Below are 22,489 nucleotides of genomic sequence, written 5' to 3' on the forward strand. Positions count from 1 at the left end.
TAAAAATTACTTAAAATTGAAACACATACGCACGATTTTATATTAAAAAATAAAACTGAGCTACGTTTTAAGTTAATTATACATATTATCACGAATTTCTTATTGTGATGTCATATAACTTCTAACGGCTGATTGTTTGAACTGTCTCACCACAGTTAAAAAAACTTGCTGTATATACAATCAAGCTTCATTATACTATGTACTGACATAGATGTATATACAATCAAGCTTCATTATACTATGTACTGACATAGATGAATATTTCTCGGCAAATCTTACGAAATATCTGTAGTCTTTTTAAGATCGAAAGATCAGTAGTCTTTTAAGACGAAAGATCTGTATTCTTTCGTCAGCTTCCTTCCACACAACTTTCACGGCATACATGTAGTCTTCATTCATTCCTCTTCTCCTCATCATCTTTCTCCTTTCTCAGTACATGTCCGATTATTTCTCCGTTACCGTGACATAGTGTGGCGGAAACATAATTTGCTACAGGCACCGAAACCTGAAACTCTTCTTCACTATTCTCAGAGCATGTAACTAAATCCAAGATGTCCACCACGGGAGTCGAACATGATTTAAAACCAACAGAATCTTCGTCAATCAATTCATCATCCACGAACTATGATCATAAGCTACAGCTTACGCCGACAGCGACATAAGGTAATGTTCTTTAACACCTTTCCAAGCAAGAAACAAAATAAATCTGGCGTCTTTCAATGTAAATTGTTTTTGAAAATCATGGACACTACCTTCAAGTTCACACAGCAACGCTGAAAAAGGATCGGTAGTTTATTTTCACATTCTAGATAATTCTTTAGTCCACTGAATGGATAAGGCTTATTACATTCGGTGGCAGAAAGAGAACATAAATGATTTTCATATTTAAATCTTCAGAATTCTGTTGTGCTTCTAAAGCTTATATTGCTGTTTTTGCCGCTTCGTCAATAAAACTTTATATTCCTATTTTTTGCACAGCTCTCGACTCAATGAGAGCACATATTTACTGTATCAAAGCAAACGATTTAACGGTATAGAATATTCTGTTAATCAGCTGACGATATTTTAGGAAAAGCAAGTTTCCATAAAGTCTAGCAACTGTAGTTTGGAAATTTGACTAAAAATCCTTAAAAAAATTAAACTGAATTTTTTTATTTTCTAAAGAAAGTTATTTATAATATTTTAAGAATCATATACGCATTGTTTTTATTTTTAAAGTCACTGAATCGTATCATTCGATGTACGAAAAGGTACCAGCATAGAATACCCGTGATGCTCATTGGCATCAATTTTTTGCTCCGTTGGCAAAGATAAGCGATCTTGTTTTAACGGAGAACTCTTGTTTATATGAAAAAGAGGAGGAAAAATTAAAAAAAAAAAGTAAAAAAATACTAATAATAAATGAAAGAGAAAAGCGAACGAAATTTTTTGTAATCCGTTACTCGAGCTTGGTGAATCCGATTCTGTTTTGTTTGGCACCGTAACAAATCACCCCTTTTTTCTTTCCTTCAAAAAAGATTTTAATCCTTTGTTATTTATTTTAGCTGCTCTTTAATTACATGTGACTTTTGCCGAAAGATTTTTTTTTTCTCTTCCTCTTTTGGAAGTTTAAATTTTCTTTTCAAGTTAAAAATAACTCTATTTCTTTTCGTAACCTATTTGTTTTAACCTCGAGAATTATTTCCTATATTACCTCAAATAATGATTCAGATTTACTGACGCTAAAACCAGAAAGTTTTAACGTTTTATTTACCTCTGCTTATATACTTACAGATATAATTACAGTCCCAATTTACCGAAGTTTTCCCTTATTCAAGACTAAGATGTAGATAGGATGGAATGGAATTGAATTGGATGATTCAACTATCGGCAAAACATACGTTGAATTGGATTATTAGCCTGTGGGAAAACACAGTATGCCTGTCTGTTGAAAGGGAGAAACACCTTTGTAGACGACATTTTAAGGGGAACTGGCTGGTATTCACTGGCACACAATACATATTAGAATTTTATGTCTATGACAAAGAAGGTATTTTATATAAATATTGTAATATGTCGAACATAAAGTAAAAAAGTAAATACAATAGCAATATACTGAAATAAAGGTACAAATCTTCCACGTTCATAAACCAGTTAGTTTTAGAGAAATTGGGAGGTTATTTCTTTGGCATATTTTGACATTTTAAGGACTTCTGATTCTTTAAAGTAATGCACAAAACAAAAATATGAAGGGTCGTTACCCTGGGTCTACTGCCGCTAATAATTCGCAGATTGAATTACTAAATTTACTGTACATTTGGAAATTATTTTAAATCCATATCAACTTTCATTGCCTAATAAAGTTTAATGGTCGAAGACTAAATCCCCCCTCCAAAAGCGGCAATAATTTCCTCAAACATAAAACTGATCTGATTGGATTTCAGCATTACATAAAAAAGAGCATTATTAAAACTTACTTCCATGTAAGTGAGATTTTTAGAAAGCTTTAAACTGAGTGAATTATTGTGACCCAATCCAGAAGTATATGAAAATGGTTAAAAATAACTGTTAAAAATTAAAATAATTATAATAATTTTGCAATTTTTTTTTTTTTTTTAAATAAACATCTTATGTTTCATATTGAATCTTCCCTGTACTTCTACGTTTTCGTTCAATCCACCAGAATTACAACTACAAGTGTTATTTTAATTATAAGTAACACTACTTTTTAGTTCTTATTTTAATTATAAGTAAACACTACAACTTATAAACACAAGTCTTAGCATAGTTAGAATGCACAAAGTTGCAGTATTACTTGTAGTTGCATAGTTAGTGTTTATTGGACCTACAAGAGCTTATTTTGACTATAAATAACACTGCGATCTAGTGTGATTTTAACTACAAATTAACATTACAGTTTGTAAGCACAAGTAGTAGTGTTATTATAGTTAACATGTTGTACTGTTATTTATACTGTCACCTGTAGTCGTACTGTCACTAGTAGTCACAAGTAATCATTATAGTTATTTTAACTATAAGTAACAGCATGACTTAATGCTTATTTTAACTACAAATAAGTATTACAATTTGTATGCGCGAGTAGTAGTGTTACTGTAGATAGGAAGTTGAGTGTTATTCGTACTGTCATTAATAGTCGTACTGTTACTAGTAGTTACAAGTTCTATTGTTTATTACAGCTAAAGATGTAAAAACTTATTCACTTCTTATTACTACATCTTGAGGGGTCTTGGAATATAACTAATTTAACTATATACAATGCAACCACTAAATTTCATACCTATCTACTAAGGTCCAAATTATGTGCGACTTATTAACTATAACCAACTTAAAAACCAACTTGGACCAAGGGTGGCAGATTCACTTAAGAAGTAGCAGTACTAGTTGCAGTGCCAAACTAGCTCTCAATTTACTCCTTCGCTCGCAGTTGCGGTCCCAGCTAATTTACAATCTGGTGAGGCTGATAGGAAAAAAACAGAAGTAACACAGCAGAATAAGTGCACAGATAACGTGTTAATTAAAGTAAATCTTGCAGCACTAATGATAATAAGTTTAACCTCTGACTGGAACATTTTAATTACTGTGATATGAAAAAAAACTAGAAGAATCTTAAATATTTTTCAGAAATTTCTGCTTAATGTCATGAAAGAAGATTTTATCATCATTAAGATAAATATGCCACAAACATAATTATTCTTACATTACTCACTATAATAACCAGCTACTGTAACTGTAACTGTTCAGGGGCAGAATAACGACGACGCTTAGCGTATGTTAAACGACTTCCTTCATAACTTCTGCGTTTTCGAGAACACAAAATTAGCCAAATACAAGTAGCCTTAAATAGAAAGAAAAACAAAGTTTTAAGAAGTCGCAAGAAGATGAACATAAAACAAAACTCGTGTTTGTGATCTTCCAACCCGTCCGTTGCTTGATGCATCGAAAACGCATGCGCAGTATCGAGTTCTTTCGTTTTATCGACGCGTCGGTCGCGATAAAATAGAAAGGGAAGACGAAATAATAATTCCTGGGGGCCTTAATTGGATTTGATGGATGCCTTCCTTTTTTTACAGTCAAATGACACTAGGAGCAGATGCCAAGGACAGTCAAGGATGGACGTAACAAGCGCGAGGGGAGATGAGGCACATAAAATGTGAGAACGCTGAAAACGACCGCGGCCCTTTGCTGAAAACTATTAAAGCAGAAAGGAAACGTTTTTAGATTTCTACTTTTACATCTGAGGTACTTTTAACTTATTATAACGTTTTATCAACAATTCTTACTTTTTAGAACTGCCTGGTTAAAAGATTTTAGACCATCATTCAGTGCTAAAACGTAAATATCTTTTACTAATTATAACGGCGGCGAAAGCACTCACGAAAATTACTATTTGGGTATATTATAAATTATGACAATTTAAACTGATTGTGACATTTAATTTAAATTGATTGTGACATTTAAATTATGACATTGATTCTGATTTAAACTAATTGATTGAAACTGATTTAATTTAAACAGATTTAAATTGTGATATTGATTTAATTTAAACTGATTTACAAATTGCGACAATTTAAATGTAAATTGCATCTATTAGATATATTTTTAAAAATAAAGATGTATAGTTTTAAGAAGCGCGATAATTACTTTTGAACTGCTCGGTTTATTAAGCAGGCATAGTTGTAATTTGAAAGACAAACTAAAGATCTTATGCAGTATTGAATAGCGGAACTCTGAAAACTGGTGATTTGCTAAAGCAATAAAGAAGTTATATTAAAAATCTTATTTATCTTAAAATGTGACACTTGATAGACTATATAAATATCCTGGTAGCATAACGGTCCAAAACAACAGAAAAGATTGTTATAAAGGTTTGTAGAGACATTAGGATTTTTTTTTTTTTTTTTGAAAGCAGGAGATTTTAAACCTGTGCAGTACCCTTACCGGGATTCGAGCTACAGACTTCTTGATTACGGGCCGATTGTGCTGACTACTGCGCCACGAAGGCATGCTAAGAAGGCGGGAGAAATGCTTTATATGTTTCTAACAGGAAAATATGGATACAAATATAAGTTATGTGATTTAAATTTTTTGAAAAAAGAGTTTTTCTTTAAATGACAAATAAGACCTTTAAGCTCTATAGTTCTGTAAATGTTAGAAAACAATATAAATAGGTTTCATTAAAAACACTCAGATTATTGTGTATACACAATAAACTAACCTATATAGACAAACCTATATAGAGCTTGCAAATAATACCCGAAGGCAGTTTTAAAAATTATTACAATCACAAAAATAAATGACTAATTCATTGTTTGGAAACCTAGTATAACTAATAAATTGTTTTCAAACAAGTCAAAAATTGAATCAAACTACTATGATATAATTTCGGTAAAAATAACACGCTGAATAATGATTATTGGAGAAGTCAAACAACAAGAATCAGCGTATATTTGTAAATTTTGCAGGATTAGTTTCGATGTTTTAACTACAGAACCAGCTTTCTCAGCTGACTAAGTAAGTGCACGGTGATACGATTATTGCATTAGACATTATACAAAAGATACTACAATTACGTCTTATAGTTAGTCTTTTAGTTAGCATAGATTTTCAAAATTTCACAATTTTATAAAAATAACTATATAAAAGTGCATAAAATAAACTATCCTTTGCACAGAAAAAAATAATATACCATTAATTAAAAAAAAACAAATGAGTAAAAAATATGACGTACACTGCGAGCAAAAAACGGGACAGTGCTATATTTCCCGTTCTACTGGGCCGTTTTACGAAATTCAACTTCTGTTTTTTATGTCGCGAAAGCGCGACTTAGGATATGCGTTAGATTTATATACATAGCTTTGTTCTGATATAGGTATTTTGACACAAAATCGTATTTTCTTCTGAAATGGCATGCCAAATTTTTTTCGTATTTCGATTCTACGTCTCAAATTATGCCAAACTGTCAATTTTTGTGAAAATCGCAAGAGCAGTTTTTAAAAGATTAGCTCTCAAAATTTTAGCTTCTCAATGCGAATTGAATTATATATATATATATTTAATATCTCTTTTTTTTTATTAAACTTACTTGATTCCTTCTTCCAGAATTCGAAATTTAGGCTTAATCCAAATATAATTCGCACATTTTTATGACTTATTTTTAAAATTTTTATTTTTAAATATTTTTTTTTTATAAATTTTTTGAATTTATAATCTATAACATTTTTACCATCATCTTAAAGTAGATGTATTTCTAAGCATACCTGCAAAAAAATTAGTTTTTTGTTCAAAATTTCCGAAGATGTACATGAATTTATAAATTGGCGCGTTTTGAAATTTGGTATATTTACTGAAAACGATAATAACATCAAATGTGGCTTTGGGCACTTTGTTAAAATTATTTGAAAGTAGGAATCAAGTCACTTTTTCTCCGCTCATGCACAATGTAAAAAGGGAAAGGAAAATAGGTTACCATAAATTAAGAAGTTCGACAAGTAAATTATTTTAGGCGCAAGCTGAAAAAAATGTGCCAAAATAAATTTTTGAATCTCACCGTAAATTTCGTACCACGTATAATTTGAGTCTTAGAATCGAAATACGGAAAAAAATTGGCATGCCATTTCAAAAAAGTGCGATTTTGTGCCAGAATACCTATGCTATATATAAATGTAATATATATCCTAAGTCGCGCTTTCGAGACATGAAAAACGCAGTTTGAATTCGTCAATCGGCCCAGCAGAACGGGAGATTATAGAATTGTCTCATTTGGGTGGGTCAGGGTACATACTGTTGGTCACTAATAGATTGAATGCACACAGAACGGATGATAGCTCGATGAAATTTATTTTACCAAAAGGAACACTTTGCACTTCTCAAACTTTCTTTAAAAATAATTCTGCTGCGCTTCTCAGTATCACAAAGCGCGATTGTAATTTCTCAGCTTGAAAAGTGAAAATATAAATATCGTTAAGTAAGTTTAATTTTTCAAGTTTTTAAAATAGAGTCTCCAATATAAAGAAAAAAAAATCGATATATTTTTTCTCTCCTCACTCGCTAAGATTGGAGTACTGAAACACTGCACCGGTTGTCCCAATGGCAGTTAAGGCCCCAGGCTTCCTTAAATTTCCAGAGTTTTAAAAATAATTTTACATTCCGAATATTTTTTTTTCAAATATTTGGAATCATAATTCGAAAACCGAAAAAATCGAAAACGAAACAAACTTGAAAAGAGGACATGGATTGTTGACTTTCAGTTTCTTCCCTTTAAACGCAACTAAACTAAGAGAAAGAAGTTTTCCTACCTCAACCAATGAAACTTATTCTTTTAGAATACTTCCTAACAATGCCTTCAAAACTGTAAAATCAACAGCTTTATGGCTTAGAATATCTAGAGGCCACCGAAATTTTCACTTTACCGCTTTTCACTTTACATCTCGATTTTGAAATACATTATATAAGAAATTTCGACTAACACAACGAAGTTCAATACATTTTATACGCACATTACGTACTGCATTTTTGAAATATAGTGAATTCGCTCTAGGCGGTTATATCTCAAAAGACCACATCCTCTGAAGGACAGCATTTCTGAAAATATAAATAAGTAATGTAAATCATCACACTTGTAAGAAGACCTCCAGAGAAGACCGAAATCTTCTAGAAGAGTGGGTAGTCGTCTTTGGTTTATTGTATTTTAAATAAATAAATACACGTTGATTATTTCACATTATTAATATGTAAAATTTTTCAAATGTGTCGAACACTGTCTTTGATTATGAAACAACGAAAAAAATTGTATGAAAGGAAACAAACTTTACGAACAAATGAGCTGAATTTCAAATTTTAAGGTTCAGATAAAGCAACATTTACTGGTTGGAAAAAAAAAAAAAAAAAAAAAAAAAAAAACACAATGATAACATAATAATTTGAAAAAAAAAAAAAAAAAAAGTAATAATTTGGGGTAAGAAACAGGCCCTTTTCTGCGGATGGTGCTTAATGAAGCTTAATGAATTACTTAATGAATTTTGCTTAATGAATTACCATCAGAAAAAGATTAAGAAGTACTTCTATTTGTATGAGTAATTCAAAATTCTGGATAAGAATGAAAAACTAATATCAATATTTATATGAAATAACAGTGAGGTTTCTTTTTTCCCCTACTATCTAACTTTATGAAATCTACATTTTCCAACTTAATTGTACTTAGAACGAGATAGCAGTAACTCCGGCAATTTTGTAACTATTTTCATTTAATTCATGTTTCACCTAATTAATAAGAACAGAAAAAAGTTCAGAATGTTAATTAGTTTGAAACTAGCTTTCAAAACTGAGAGGTTAATCAGTTTTTCATTAATCTTGTAATAGGTAATTAATTTTTAATGCAATCTTTATAATTATCAACATGCTACAACATACTCGCAAGTGCGTTAACACACTTCATGATTACACTGCAGTCTATATTTATAGTTATAATAATTTAATATATAAACTTAAATTCAAAAAGTAATTTTCAGTGACTTTTTAGGATCGGGACCTCATTTGAAAAAAGCATTTCATTCACCACCTCATCTAACGGGACATATTAAAGAAGTAAACTAGTGCTGCCATCTATTGGATTATTTGGAGCTTAAACTTGTTTTCTGAAGAAAGGGAAAATATTATTTTTAGAAAAGTAAATAAAATATAAAAAAAAGCCCTAGCATCAAAATTCTTAAAAGTTATAGATAAAAAAAGTAAGAAAACAGAAAGAAATGCATATTCAAAAAGATAAGGATATTTTTATATACAGTTGACTTGAGCACTTTTTTTCCGCTAAAAAATTTCCGGGTTTTCCCGCCAAGTTATCCTTGACTTTAGGACATTGGCCCAACTAAACAATGCTCTGTTATCATTCTCCTTAAGAACAATTTCTTTGTTTCTTCCTTGTCCTTAAACAGATGCTTAAATTTCTAAATATTCACTAATTAGCACTAGAGCTGAATATTAGCAGAGAGGCTCGGGTTCATTGGGGGATATTCACTCGGTTTGCACTGGTTCATCAGAACCGGTTCCTAAAATATTTTTTGTTCTGCGAACAATTTTTTTAAAATTTGAATTGAAATACATATTTAAGCAGTTTATCGCAATTAATAATTACTTTTATCACTTAGTTAAGTAGTTAAACGTTTCTTAAAATTTTAACGTAAACTTATATTTCTTCATGGTGATTTTGGAATTCTGGAAAAAAGTTTGGAAATTGGAATTACGATTCAGCTACAGGTGAGTGAGTCGCAGCAAATAAGTTGCGCAAAAAATAAGCAAAACGCTACTGTGAAAAGAAAAAGCAAAATAATTTCAATGTCAGAGACTATTTTCAAATAAATTAAGTGCCTTGTCCACACTTTTACGGGAAGAAATATTATTTTAAGCTATTTTTTGGTACAGAATTTTTGCTATTTCTAAATCTACATAAATTTAATCTTTAATGCAAAAGCAGCTAAAATCTTTAGACGCTTAGATCTATTGCGTTCTTGAAGATCCAACAGATCTATTTAATTATAATTTTTCAGTTACTTTATTATAACTTTTAAACAAAGAAGTATAAACTTCCTTAAATGTGAGCATATTGTATGTGACGTAAATACTCCCAAAACGTTGATTTTTTAGCATATAAATTTTGACATATTTTTAAATCTCTCATGAAATGTTCAAATTACATAATTTAAAGCTACAACCTAAATGGAACTCCTAAATAATTCGTTCAAATTGTCATAATTTTCCCACTTGATACGCATACTTATAACTTCCCTCATTTCTTGTAAAACTACTGACATGGCACTATTCTGAATTAACATTTTCACGCCTGAAATTAGTTCAACAAAGGCTATTGGCTAAGACAGTTTGGACATAAAATTATTTTTCCTATATGATTTATGTCTGCATTATTTGCAATAATTTTAGTCATTCCTTTAATGCTTAGTAAAATTTTATTATATTTTGACCAATATTTATAAATTATTCCTTACCTTTTTCGAATGATTGAATCCTTGATACAGTTCATTCAAATTCTTCAGTCCATTCCGATGCAAGAATTGGTCGGAATCTGCCACCCAGCTTAGATTCGCTATATCTGTACCACTAATTATACTTGTAGCTGCGGTGCTGATGCAATCTGCTTCGTCTTCTGTGGGAATAATGTCTTCCAGCCCCTCAACTGTGGTACTTTCTGAATCAGGACTCATTGGTATTGGCTGCCCAAGCATTTCATCAATATCGTGACATGCACCAATGAATTTATTGCACGCATCTAAATCTAAACGAAGCCCTGTTTTCGCTGGTTTGCCCCACTTTGGCACATCATTGCTTATCATTTTCGTTCTGATGTTCGTTTTCTCACGTTCGATAATTCGATCAAAATCCTCAAAAGTCTGAAAGACTGTCGGATTGAAATTTTCGTCCAAAAGCAGCATATCGATGTCGTTGAATTCACATACTAATTTGGGAGCATGAATGTCCTCTGAAAGGTTGGCAGTTTCTTTATTAATCCATTCGTTATCCAACAGAGGGCTCTGTTGTTGAGCAATGTTCTCGTAAGGCGATTCAGCTTGATTACACAGCTCAGAAAATCCAGAATCCCTCTGTGATGCTTCTTGGCTCAGAGGTCTAAATCGGAAACATAAATCACTTAAATTTTTTTCATCTGCTTGATATGTTTTTTCCTCGTGGATATTGCAATCAATATTTTCTTGATTGTCTTGAGGACGATATTCTTGAGTTGATGATCCATAACACGATAGCTCTGAATTCATCAAATTATTTACTGGCGATTTTGCATTTGTTTCACCATCTACGATTTCTGTTGCATAACTGGTATATTCCCCCAGAGGGGTGTCTCCGAAAGGAGTACTACGACTAGAATCTCTATAAGACGAACCACGGAATTCTTCACCATAGGCATATGACCTATCCAATGAATCCGTGAATAAGCTTTCTGTTTCACCACTGGACCTATCTGCATCTGTACAAGAAGAATGACTTTCATAACCAGTTTCACTAGGAGAACCATCTTCTGATGTATAACAAACATCTTCAACAGCCTTCCGCCACCTCGTTTCGGCTTGTCTTTTAGCAAAAATCTGAGCCTCACTTTCAGGTAAGTCCACGTTTAGCACTGATTTACGAAAATCTTTATTGCTGGCTTCAGTCTCACTCAGTTCTGGTGTAGATGCCAGTTCTTTAGACTCTGTGGTAGGGCTTGAAAGACTCTTGTTAGACCATTTGTTGTAGTAACTCCCACTGCTTCTCCAAGGCACTGGAGAGAGGTACCTGTTGTAAGACATCGCACCGCTGTCATACCATGAATTATATCTTGAGGAAATGAAACTTCTTTTGAGCCTTCGTTCTTCCTGTTCTTTATATTTTTCTAATTCTTCAGTGTCAACCTGAGAAAAACAAACTGATATTATTATAGAATGAATATTTTGATGTCAAAATAGTTTTAGCTAGACAAAACTAATTTTATTCGAAACAAAACTTTTTCTAATAATTTCTAACAAAATACTGTTGTGTTTTTAACAACTTTATATGTTAAATGTTTGTAGTGATTATACGAATTTGTATCTTTTCCGAGATGTAATTACATTATCTAAAGATATAACATAAATTTCTTATAAAGAAATGATTAGGAGTACACATGAAAGCAATGTTTTTTTTTCTGTTCGCTTTATAACTAAAAAATGAATGCAGTTTAAAAGCATTATGCCCATCCCTAAATAAAGTTCGTGCATTTTATCTATGACATGTGTACGTTGGCTGCTATCCTACATAAATATTCTTTCGGCTTCCCAGAACATTTGTATAGAGACAAGATCTGTCAAAACATTTTAGCAATGATTTTAATGTCTTGCAGAAAAATAAACTCTCACCTTCCCAAATTAACATTAATCCTGTACACTCTGCATGAAAAAAAAAATAAATAAATAAAAAGGACAGTTCTATTCTACTGGCTCGACTAACAAATTTAACTTGCGTTTTTCATGTCTCGAAAGCGCGACTTATATATATAAATATTGAAAGGAAGAAATAATAAAACCAATTAATGTTCAAGTTAATAACCAGGTCCCAACACAATTTATTAATTTCTGTATTAAAAAGGCAGACATTAACTTTTCTTTTAAATTTTTTAACTCTTTATGGTATGATAATATTACCTTAAACCTTAACAGGAGGGCAATGGAGGATTTGGAAGAGTTAAGGGATTGTACTTTTAAATAATTAATTATTATTTATTTATTTATTATTTTCATTATTGATTAATTATTTGTAAAAATGTATATTTAATCAATACTTTATTCTTTCCGTTTACTAATGAAGGGCCAACTCTTTTCAAAAGCCTCAATTATATTCCGAAGTGCGTGAAGATTTTTATCTATTTTTTCTAATTTTCCTTACCTTTGGCCAGTATTTAGTTAAAGTTTTAATTAAACTTGTAAACTTTCAGTTTTAAATAATGCAAGTCCAGTACAAAAGAATTTCTTACAATAATTATCTATTATTTCAATTTGTGAAATAATTTTCAACTTAAAATTAAACTAAATTAATTCAATTAAAATGTTTATTCAAACTTTTAATTTCACTTCAATTTTTTTTTTTTTTTTTTTCAAAAACATTTTTTCGAATTTTTACATCCTTAGCAGTTTGCAGCATCTATTTTTACAAACAGTAGCAGTTAACAATTTTTACAATGTTTTTACAATTTTTTACTCATTTTTACAGTGCCTCAAAGTTAGCAACATATTTGCACACAAAACAAGCATTTTACATTTTACACTACTTTACAGCATAGGTTTACAGTATAGGTATTTATAAGTTTACAGCATAGGTTTTTACAATAGCTCTCACAAGTAGCAGCTTAACACTCAACTTTACATTGTATTAGCGCCCTCTATTTATACAGTTAGCAGTAACAAACTACTCAGTCTTACTTAGTTTAACAAATGCTAATCCACTCTCAGGAATTCAAATGTGTAGTTCTAGGTAAGTTAAATTAAAACTTGCTATTTACTAGCCTTTTTAGTATTATTTTTATATTTTGATTGTTTGTATATAGTTTATTTTAGGTTTAAAAGCATAATTCGTGTAGGGGAAGTTTTCAATAGGCAAGAGTTTCTAAATTACTTTGGTTTTCTACTCTTAATTATATTGACATTTAATTAATATTTTAATTCCTAGTCATTTTACTTGCTAAATTTCTCAAAATTCCTACTAGTTTAAATTTCTTTTTTAGTAATTCACAACATTTGTTTTTACTTTTGGTTTTGAATTTTACTATACCCTTGCCTATATGGATGACAAAACACGAATTGAGTAATTGAAGAGTTAGGTTTGAAGGCAACTTCTCCTTGATAAGTCTTATGCAAATTAATTTGGTCTTAAAAATTTTTCTGAGATTAATTGTTTGTAATATTATATATTTTTTCATGGTTTTAGATACGTGCACTTAATTTACATATGCTCTTAGAATTTAAATGATATTGTAAACTAGTTCACACCAATAATCAATCTTTTATTTTTGCAATTAAAATTTCTTAATTAAATTTTAAATTTATATTAGCTTTATACGAATAGAGAATATTTTCTAAATTCAATATATATATACACAATGCTACATATAAATCTAATACATATCCTAAGTGGCTTCCAAAGCAGGAATAACTAAAGTTAAATTTTGTCAATCGGCCCAGTAGAATGAAAGATATAGAACTATCCCCCCCCTTTTTTTTGGCAATGCGTACATACTATTTTTTCCAAAATATTAAAATTTTAAATTCAGAACTCTTATAAATAGGTGTTAGGATTTATTGAGTGGTTTTAAGCACTTTTAAACAAGGATTAAATTATCTAACACAATATTTCTCAACAAGTAAAAATAATTTTAAAGCATTTCTTATATCTCTGCAGACAGTAAAAATATTATAATTACTCATTTTAAAAGCAACCCAGAATAGATTTTACCATTGCTCATTATCGGAGCCGTTAAAGTAGCAAATAATATACAATAAGAATTGGTATAAATTTTCCAATGACTATGTGCAAATTTTCAGCACTATAATTTTGGAAATTAAATAGAACTTTCTTACTCAACTGCAAGAATGAAAATGATGGAAAACACATACATGGGTCTATGGAGAACAAACAACAAAGAGAAATTCGAGAATGTTCTAGCCAAACTATAAAAGAATGAAACCACTCATGCTATCTATTGCCCGAAAAGCTTCATGAAAAGCAATTAAAAACAAAATCGAAAAATCATATGCTCCGTTTGTTTGCTCCACTGGCGAATTAGATTAGTTGGAGGCTTTACATCCAGAAGAATTTTTCAGTAATGGTTCTAATTCCTTTTTACATCAGTTTTTCAAAAAATTATCCTTAGTTGCTTCGTATTCATTCTCTGTAGATGGCGTCAGCAGTTTGTATCCAATTTGCATCCAACCAATTAGCTAGAACATTCTCGAACATTTTCGTTTCTAAGCTAGTCAGATATCTCTTTCTCGCCATTTTCACTCTTAGAGAGAAAGAAGAAAGTTCTATTTCAGGGTCCTCAAGTTCAAACTGCTCGCTGTCCGAATGCACGATTTAAAAACAGCTGACGGGCTTAACTTTTTTAACGAAATGAAATTTTTTATCAAAGAAATAAAAATTATTTCAACTAAATTTTAAATTCTACTTACTAAATACCTATTAAAACATGCATAAACAACAACAATAATAACAGTAATAATACAAAGGAAAAAAATCTTTTTTTTTTTTTCTAGTTAAAATCTAAAGTTTGGTATCTGCAAGATATTTTTTGGCATACCTCGACATTTTTGGCTTTATAGTTCAAACATATAGAGAGCTAAATATTAATACTTCAGAGTGGTTTTTATTTCAAATAATGCTAATATATTTAATTAATCACTAAATAGCTTACTTTAAATTACCCAAAAAATAATCAAATTATGAAAAGTTTCTGAGTTTTCTGAGAAAGCTTTGCAAGTAGGGCGAAACTTAGCATATTTTTCTTAGTTATTAAACTTTTCTTCGACACATAAATTAAAATGCGTATGTTTGGGTGTGAAGAATAATAAATTTTGGATGTATATACAAAGTTTATTTTCTTAATACCCATGCACTCAGGAAAAATTACTAAAACATTTTTTGCTACGGATTGTGCATGCTCATCAGTTCCGGTCATTTCTTATTAATTTTCTACTGCGAAAAACAGCTGTTCACATATAAATGTATTCCCAAGCAAAACGATTATTCTTAGCGCAAAAATTCGTAAATGAGTTTATTTATTTTTTGACAAGCGCAAATAATAAACTAATGAAATCTGTATCTTCAAAACTTTTAATAAGATTTATATCCCATTGTAAATTAATTAGCTCCATTTATAAATTTTCTGGTGCGTTATTCATGTTCGTTCTTAATAGTAATAAAAATAATGTAAATTCAGACTTCAAACAGTTAAAATCTTGAAATCTATGCAACACTGAGTTTTCAATAAATACATAACTGAAACGCATTTGCGGGCAGCCAATTTGAGACCACTCTTCTATTTAACCTTTGAAACTATATAAATTTGTTCAGATTTTGCGAATTACTGTTGCTTATTATTTGTCAATTTAATATTGTTGCGAAAAGCTGCAGTAAGATAGCTTCCCCTCAAAGTCGGTTTGCAGTTGCTAGAGTATGGCAAGGAAAGACAGAGTTGCCAGAATTGGCGCTAAATCTCTCATTTGGCGATATTTGGCGACGAAATTGGCGATATGCAATAAACGGAGCATGAACCTTCTAGAACGAATTCTTGCCGATTTTCCCCAAAATGTTCTTAAAGGTACGCCAAAAGCTATATAAGCCCTGCGCGTACGCGGAATAGCAGTTTATCGTGAAGAGTAGCTTGAGTGTGTTGAGTTCAGTAGTAATGTTTTGAGTTCAGAGATTATCTCGAGAGCACCGAGTCGAGAGCTGTATTTAAGTGTTTTGCGGGAAGCTGTCTTCACCATTATAGCCTGATAACTTGAGGGCTGTATTGCTGATTGCTTCAGCGTGTTTGTAGCAGATTTTCGTCGACTGTAACGCATCTTTGGAACTGCCATGTGTAATACTAAGGAATAAATTGTGATTTGATTCTTCATCAAGGCTTGTCATCAATCACTCCAAATCCGCGAAAGCGTAGAATGCAACAATATTTTATTCTTCGACATGCTCTTTTTGTTACATTGTAAAAAGTTTCGAAATAAAGTCAATGAATAAAAACATACTTTGTTTTCCAAGTTAGTGCATGAAGAAAAGGAGTAAACATTTACACTCGTTATTTCAGAAGAGTTATATTAATTTTTAGAATTACTAACCTGAACAGAAAACTCCTGAGTGGCTATCTCTCCCGACTGCATCTGTAATTTCATTCTTCGTGTTCGTGATATAACGCTGTTTATTTCTTCGTCATCTTCAGCGCAAGTTCCTTGGCTCGTGCGGTAAACGAACTCTTCTGTGTTTTCGTCTTCATTTTCACTATCATCGAGGTAATGCCACTTCCTTTCTGGTATAGATGTACGGTTTTTCTTTGTTGTGCTGGCAACGTAACCTTGTTGGGCAAGCTTTGCTCGCCATCCGCTCTTGTCCGGAACAGAAGTGTAATCATCTGTAATCAAAAGAATGTTTTAGAAATTATTTAGCATAAATACTTAAAACTAAAACTAATAAATACGTTTTATGTCTCCAAGTTTTACATTCCTAACTTTATACAAACTAAACAAAAAGATTTTGTCTCCTCTGAACTATCTTTGTCTTCAGTGTCGCTGGAGTTTGTTGCCAATTTCTAGATCTACTTAAACATATCTACTGCTTCTTTCTGTAATTTCTTTTCATGAAAATATGGAGAAATTTTATTTTTACTTTGTAGGGTTCATAAATGAAACCTTTTAAGGTAAATGAATAAAGGCATCCCAAAAGAACTTCAGAACAAAACACACATATATATATACACTCCTAAGAGGCATTCTAAATGAAATTGTACTGAATCATAATCCTTTCTGGTAACTCGGAAGCTCAGGATATCGAAATGCTGTTTTATAATCTGTTACTTTAAAATCGAGATTTCAAAGCCTTTATACTCTCTATCTGCGATCGAAACTTGAGTCACGTCACCCTTCATTCTCGCGCTTTTAACCAAGTGAAATATGTCAAATAGGGCAAAACATTAAGGAACTCGACTATCTGCCTCGGCTGTTGTTACCATGGTGACGAAATAAATTGGTTGTGGGAAAATAATCCTAAAGTGCCTCTTCTAAAATAATCACATATAAGGAGTACTACAGATAGCTTTGAGGTGGGAGAAGAAGCCAAACTGCAACCTCGAATACAAAGAAATGAAAAAACGAAAGGTAGATCTGGTGTTTGGAACCCACAGCTATGAAAAATTGGAAAGGAAAGGTTAAAGAAATTAATGGAGTTAAAAAAGGAGCTTACAGTCATATTAAAATGTATGCTATTTATTACGGCCTTTGCTTATTTTTATTGTTTGTTTGTTGTCGACCATATTTCATGGAAGAATGATTGCCAAAGCCTCAAAGAGGTTGGACTTCTACTGTCAACCCAATTTTGAAGAAGGGCACCCCAAAAGGTCGTCCTGTTCCTCTCTACTATCACCAAGCCACAAGAGAGGACTTTCAGCTCGCCATATATTTGGGGTACCTTCGTACCGGAAAAATGTACATCCATAATTTACATAATTTACAAACATCCATGTCATCTCCAGGATTCGAGACAGTCAGTGTCCCTAACCACCATCCCGTTGATGACAATATTATTATTATTTATTATTATTATTCAATTAAATTTTTAATCTTCTGAAGGTTAACAACCTGTTAGAGTTCATAGAAAAGTAAAAGTTTTACTGTTGGCAATTAAAAGCTTGAGATCAAGAATTTTGAGCAAATGTATTATCTTTTTGGGTCGCAAAGCTAGATTATTAGATTGACAGGTGACCTTCTGAAAGCATTTTTCTGGTTTGGTTAAACATTGAATTATCCCTGAATGGTATTACACAATGGCCGGTGGAAGTCTCCTTGTTATTTAGCCCGACAGAAGAAACATCTGTTTGTAAGGAGTTTCAATGTTGAGGATTTCGAGTTGAGCTATAATTTCAAAGCACCGATTCTACGAGTAAATACAAATTTTATAAAGAAGAAATCCGTTGCACCCCTATACTCGTGGGCCCCCTTGAGGTAGTGACCAGCGGACATGCTTTAAGACGCAACTGTCAGCACCTGAATGATGCAGAACCAACCTTAAAATGCGTAAAGGGAATCATTGTTTCACTAGAAACTTCTCAATAAGTATCAGCAATCAGTTTTACAATAAATGGCTATATACTGCATCTGAATAAACACTTATTATTACGAAACTTGAGAAAACTTACTCGAAGAGTAAAGTCCTGCATTGTAATCACGTTGAATATTCCCGCTGTACCTGGAAGTCTTTGGATACCTCATGGACAGATCAGTCCAGACTGTGTTTCTAGATGTCACATACTTCAGTCTGTAGTCGGGACTGTGTAACTTTTGTTTACTTTTGGGAATATAATCCATTGTAGACCTGTAACCAGGACTCCTTGCCCTTTCGTGTGAATGGCCCAAATCCGAGAAGCCATAGCTTGGACTGTGGGATCTTTGAATATCTTGATGTTGCCATCCAAGAGAGGAGTGTGGACGATTACTTGCTTCATATTCTAATTTGTAATTAGAAAATCTGGATGACCTTTCCGAGGAATGATCTCTTTTATATTTTTCTTGCCGATCGTAAAGTGCGGAATATTTAGTCGGTGGTAAATTATTTTGTTCCCAAGGAGCAGAATAAGGAGACAAATACTGGCTAGAAGTCTTGGACGTCCTTCCAGGTGAACGATCGCCATAACTTCTGTTCGGAAGCTGTGAAAAGAAGACAATGAAATTATTAAAAGTTACGAATAATACAAAATTTTCTAAAAAAAAAAAAAAAAACCTGCTATCATGTACACTGCGTCCATAAACGTCTTTACCGCGCCTTTGATTCCGCAAACGTTGGTCGTAGGCATACAATTCAATTCACAAAAATCTTTCAAATGGTGCAAATATTCACGTTTTGTCCTTTCTAGATTGAAAAATTAGTAAAGGATTTTAAAAATCAGTAAAAATTAAATATTTAGAAATTAAAAAATTAGTAATTTGGGCATTTCTAGATTTAAAAAATTGAATTTGTAAAAATTACTAAATTTAACATTCTAATGCGTTCTTCCGGTCCTTATGCTTATATTTAGGAAAAGGTTAAAACACAAAATGTTTGACTCCTGTTCGCATGAGATATTTAATTTCAAAATTGTAGATTTTTTAACTCATTTTTACTTGTTTGAAGGGGTCGGTTGATAAATAAATTATAATAATTTTAGTTTTTTCTTTTGCCCTTTAGCGACTTCGGTAATATTCTTTTGTGATTTACTAATGTATAACAATATTAAATTCAGAATTTTGTTCGAATTGGTTATGTCGAAAAAAATTTCACATAATAATTCATAAGTTTTGAAACGTTAGAAATACATTATTAATATTCTAATGTAGTTTTATTACTTTAGAAACAAAATCTAAAAGTCGTACAAAAAGACATTAAACTAAATTTTTAAAAAATTTTTAACTTATGCAAATAAGATTAACAGTAGGCAATATAAAAATACTGTTAAGTCTGCTAGTGTTTCCTAGAATAAGGATTTTGCGGGACTTCGAGAATAGTATTTCTTGCTTACCAAGAAATATATGTATATTTATCACTACTTCTCATGCTTATTAACACGAAAATGCCCATCCCTTAATGTGTTAACATCAGAAATCTTTTTCTAAGCTGATACTGAGTTAACTACAAATGAAAACTTTTCGCTATTCAATTTGTGTGCGGTCCCTGAATTTGATTTCCAACTTAGAAACTGAATAGCTCGGTCAGTTTTTGTGTATGTAAGTCCCCCATTTTATATTGGGCTTTTTATAATCAGTATAAAATTTTCCTTAATATAAGGATCGGAATAAATAAAGTATAAAAATTTAGATTTAGTAATTTTTGCAACATACACGTTTTCTTTTTTAAATTTAGAAATGACAAAATACGAATACCTGCCATATTTTAACACTTTTATTACTGGAAGTACATCTGTAGGAGCAATGGTTTCGAAAAGAAAGGCTAAGTAAGAACTGTTGTGGACAAGGTTTTGCGTCACACATGATCACGGGCGCAACACGCACTCCACAGTTTTATACAGAGTACTAAATTTTAGATACCGGCGTAGTTAGCAGCACGATAAATCAAAGGGAGCGAAGTATTATCTTGACTGCAAAGAGAACTGAAGCAAAAGGGTGCAATTAGCCAGTATGAAGGCTCAGCAAGTGAAAGTTTTGGCTTAGGTTAGAAAGGTTTCAGTTCTCGAAATTTTGAGTTCAGATTCCGAATTAGCCAGTCATCAGCGTTACGCAAGTCATGCAAGATGGATTGGTCTAGAAATGACGCAGTGCTTAAAGGTTATAATGGTTTTTCGACTTTAGAATAGAGAGGAGGAATTAAGGACTATTTCTAATTTATAATTTTGACTTACATATTTTTTATTTACATATATATATATTTATATGAATGTATTACTTTTAAGTTAAACATACATATACATACCATTACTTTTACTTTGAAGTAAAACATACATATACTTACTATTGCTTTAAAGTTAAACATACATATATACATGTGCATTATACTATACTTTAGAATCCTGAGAAGATACATAGCAGTAATCGATATGACTATCTCTAATATAAAATAGCAGACATTGATAATGCAGCTTTACTGTAAAAAATGAAAACTTTATCATGCAAATTTCTATTGTGTATTCCTTTAATTAAAAAATGGAAACGATACATTTCCCCCTTTTTATTGATATTTAAATTAAAAGGGGAAAAATGATCTAGAGCTGTAAATTTCGGTTTTAATTTTAATTTTTGTTTTTACATTTTTTCCCCCGCCTATCATGCAGTTTGTCATTGTGCTTGCTTTTTGTTTCTTTGTATGTGGTTTGAATACGCATTGAATACATGATGGATTTTAAACGTATTTTTAATTTATTTAAATTTATTTTCTCTCTCTATAGATATATGTAATATTTTTGAAGCACAGAAGAGGAATCAGCTTGCTGTTGTTGTGGCTTATGCTGAAAGCTTACAGATGAGGATAACAAAACATGAACTTGAAGAATTTCCAGTCTTTATTTCCACGCACATAAAACTATTTCAGCAGATATTTATCCATTCGTAATGAAATTCGATATATTTCTATGATTCAATCATAATGAAATATGATAAATTTCTACGTACATTGGAAATGACGCAGACATTTTTTAAAGAAGCGAAGCCAGGAGATATTAGCAATGTAGAAGCTAGCAGAATAATGAGGTAATTAGCTCGTCAGAGGCATTTATTTCAAAGTAAGTGCAGTTCTAGAAACAAGCTATGATTGGTTAATATTAGTTTTAGTTGCCCTTCACTAGTAGAGTTACATAATATAGAAGGATCTCAAATTTGGGAGAACAGATGAATTTAGAGGGAGATAACCAAATCTAGAATGTTAATTTTGAGATCACCAATTATGTTTAAAGCAGCTATCATATTTTGTTGTATCTTACATATACATGCAGTATTTTTAATATATATATATAGAGAGAGAGAGAGACAGAGTATATACATTAAAAAATTACATTCTTATCTATGCTATTAAAATAGTTATTGAAAGGAATCATTTAATAATTTTATTAGTTTGTTCAACAATCACCTGTTTTTCAGTATATGTTAGATAATGTCTCGCTATCAAAAGCACTGAATCAGAAAGAAGAGTGAAATTATTGCTGACGAGAATTAGCTTCTTAATAACAAAAAGGCACATTATTTGATACTAATTAATTTATTATTTACATCATCTCTCTCAATTAATAGAGCATTTTGAAATCTTCGTTTCTCAGAGATTATCTAGCCACATCGCCATTATAGTAATTCCAAAACAACTAATATTTTATTGTTGAAATAGTCATACCTAAAATATAAAAAAGCCATTCGAGTTGTCCATTAAGAAATATTAAATTAATAAACAAAATTGTCATTTATTGCGTAAATATAAATAAATTTAAAAACAAATCTGATGTATATACCACATGACTTCCTTGTACAGCATTTTTCCTGCATTTGATTTAAACGTATTGAATTGAATTAAATTTAGTCCTAGGCTCGGGTACAGAAACATACAGTAGTCTTTCTATTTTTCATAACGCATTACATTATGTTACATAACCGAAGCATTTATCATCCACTCCGCCTGTCTACGTTCTCCACGGTATGAGACTTCTAATTTATCATCTGCGCAGCCTGGCAGATTTCCAGTACTCAAGGGCGTTTTCAGTTACCAACTGCGAATAATC

General features: G+C 31.4%; 1 protein-coding gene across 1 annotated transcript in view; it reads right to left on the reverse strand.

Moving 5' to 3' along the window:
* The window catches only part of LOC118192971 (FH1/FH2 domain-containing protein 3-like), a 455,802-nt gene that overhangs the window by 365,082 nt on the left and 68,231 nt on the right, over positions 1-22,489 (reverse strand). The window contains exons 3-5 of the mRNA XM_085819281.1: positions 18,437-18,944; positions 16,368-16,657; positions 9,999-11,414 (exon numbers count right to left, since the gene is read on the reverse strand). Coding sequence (XP_085675407.1) covers positions 9,999-11,414; positions 16,368-16,657; positions 18,437-18,944 — 2,214 coding nt within the window. The remainder of the gene's footprint in view (positions 1-9,998; positions 11,415-16,367; positions 16,658-18,436; positions 18,945-22,489) is intronic.

This window comes from Stegodyphus dumicola, chromosome 6, assembly GCF_044657685.1.
Source record: "Stegodyphus dumicola isolate Sdum_Otavi_A_Nest chromosome 6, ASM4465768v1".
NCBI lineage: Eukaryota > Metazoa > Arthropoda > Arachnida > Araneae > Eresidae > Stegodyphus > Stegodyphus dumicola.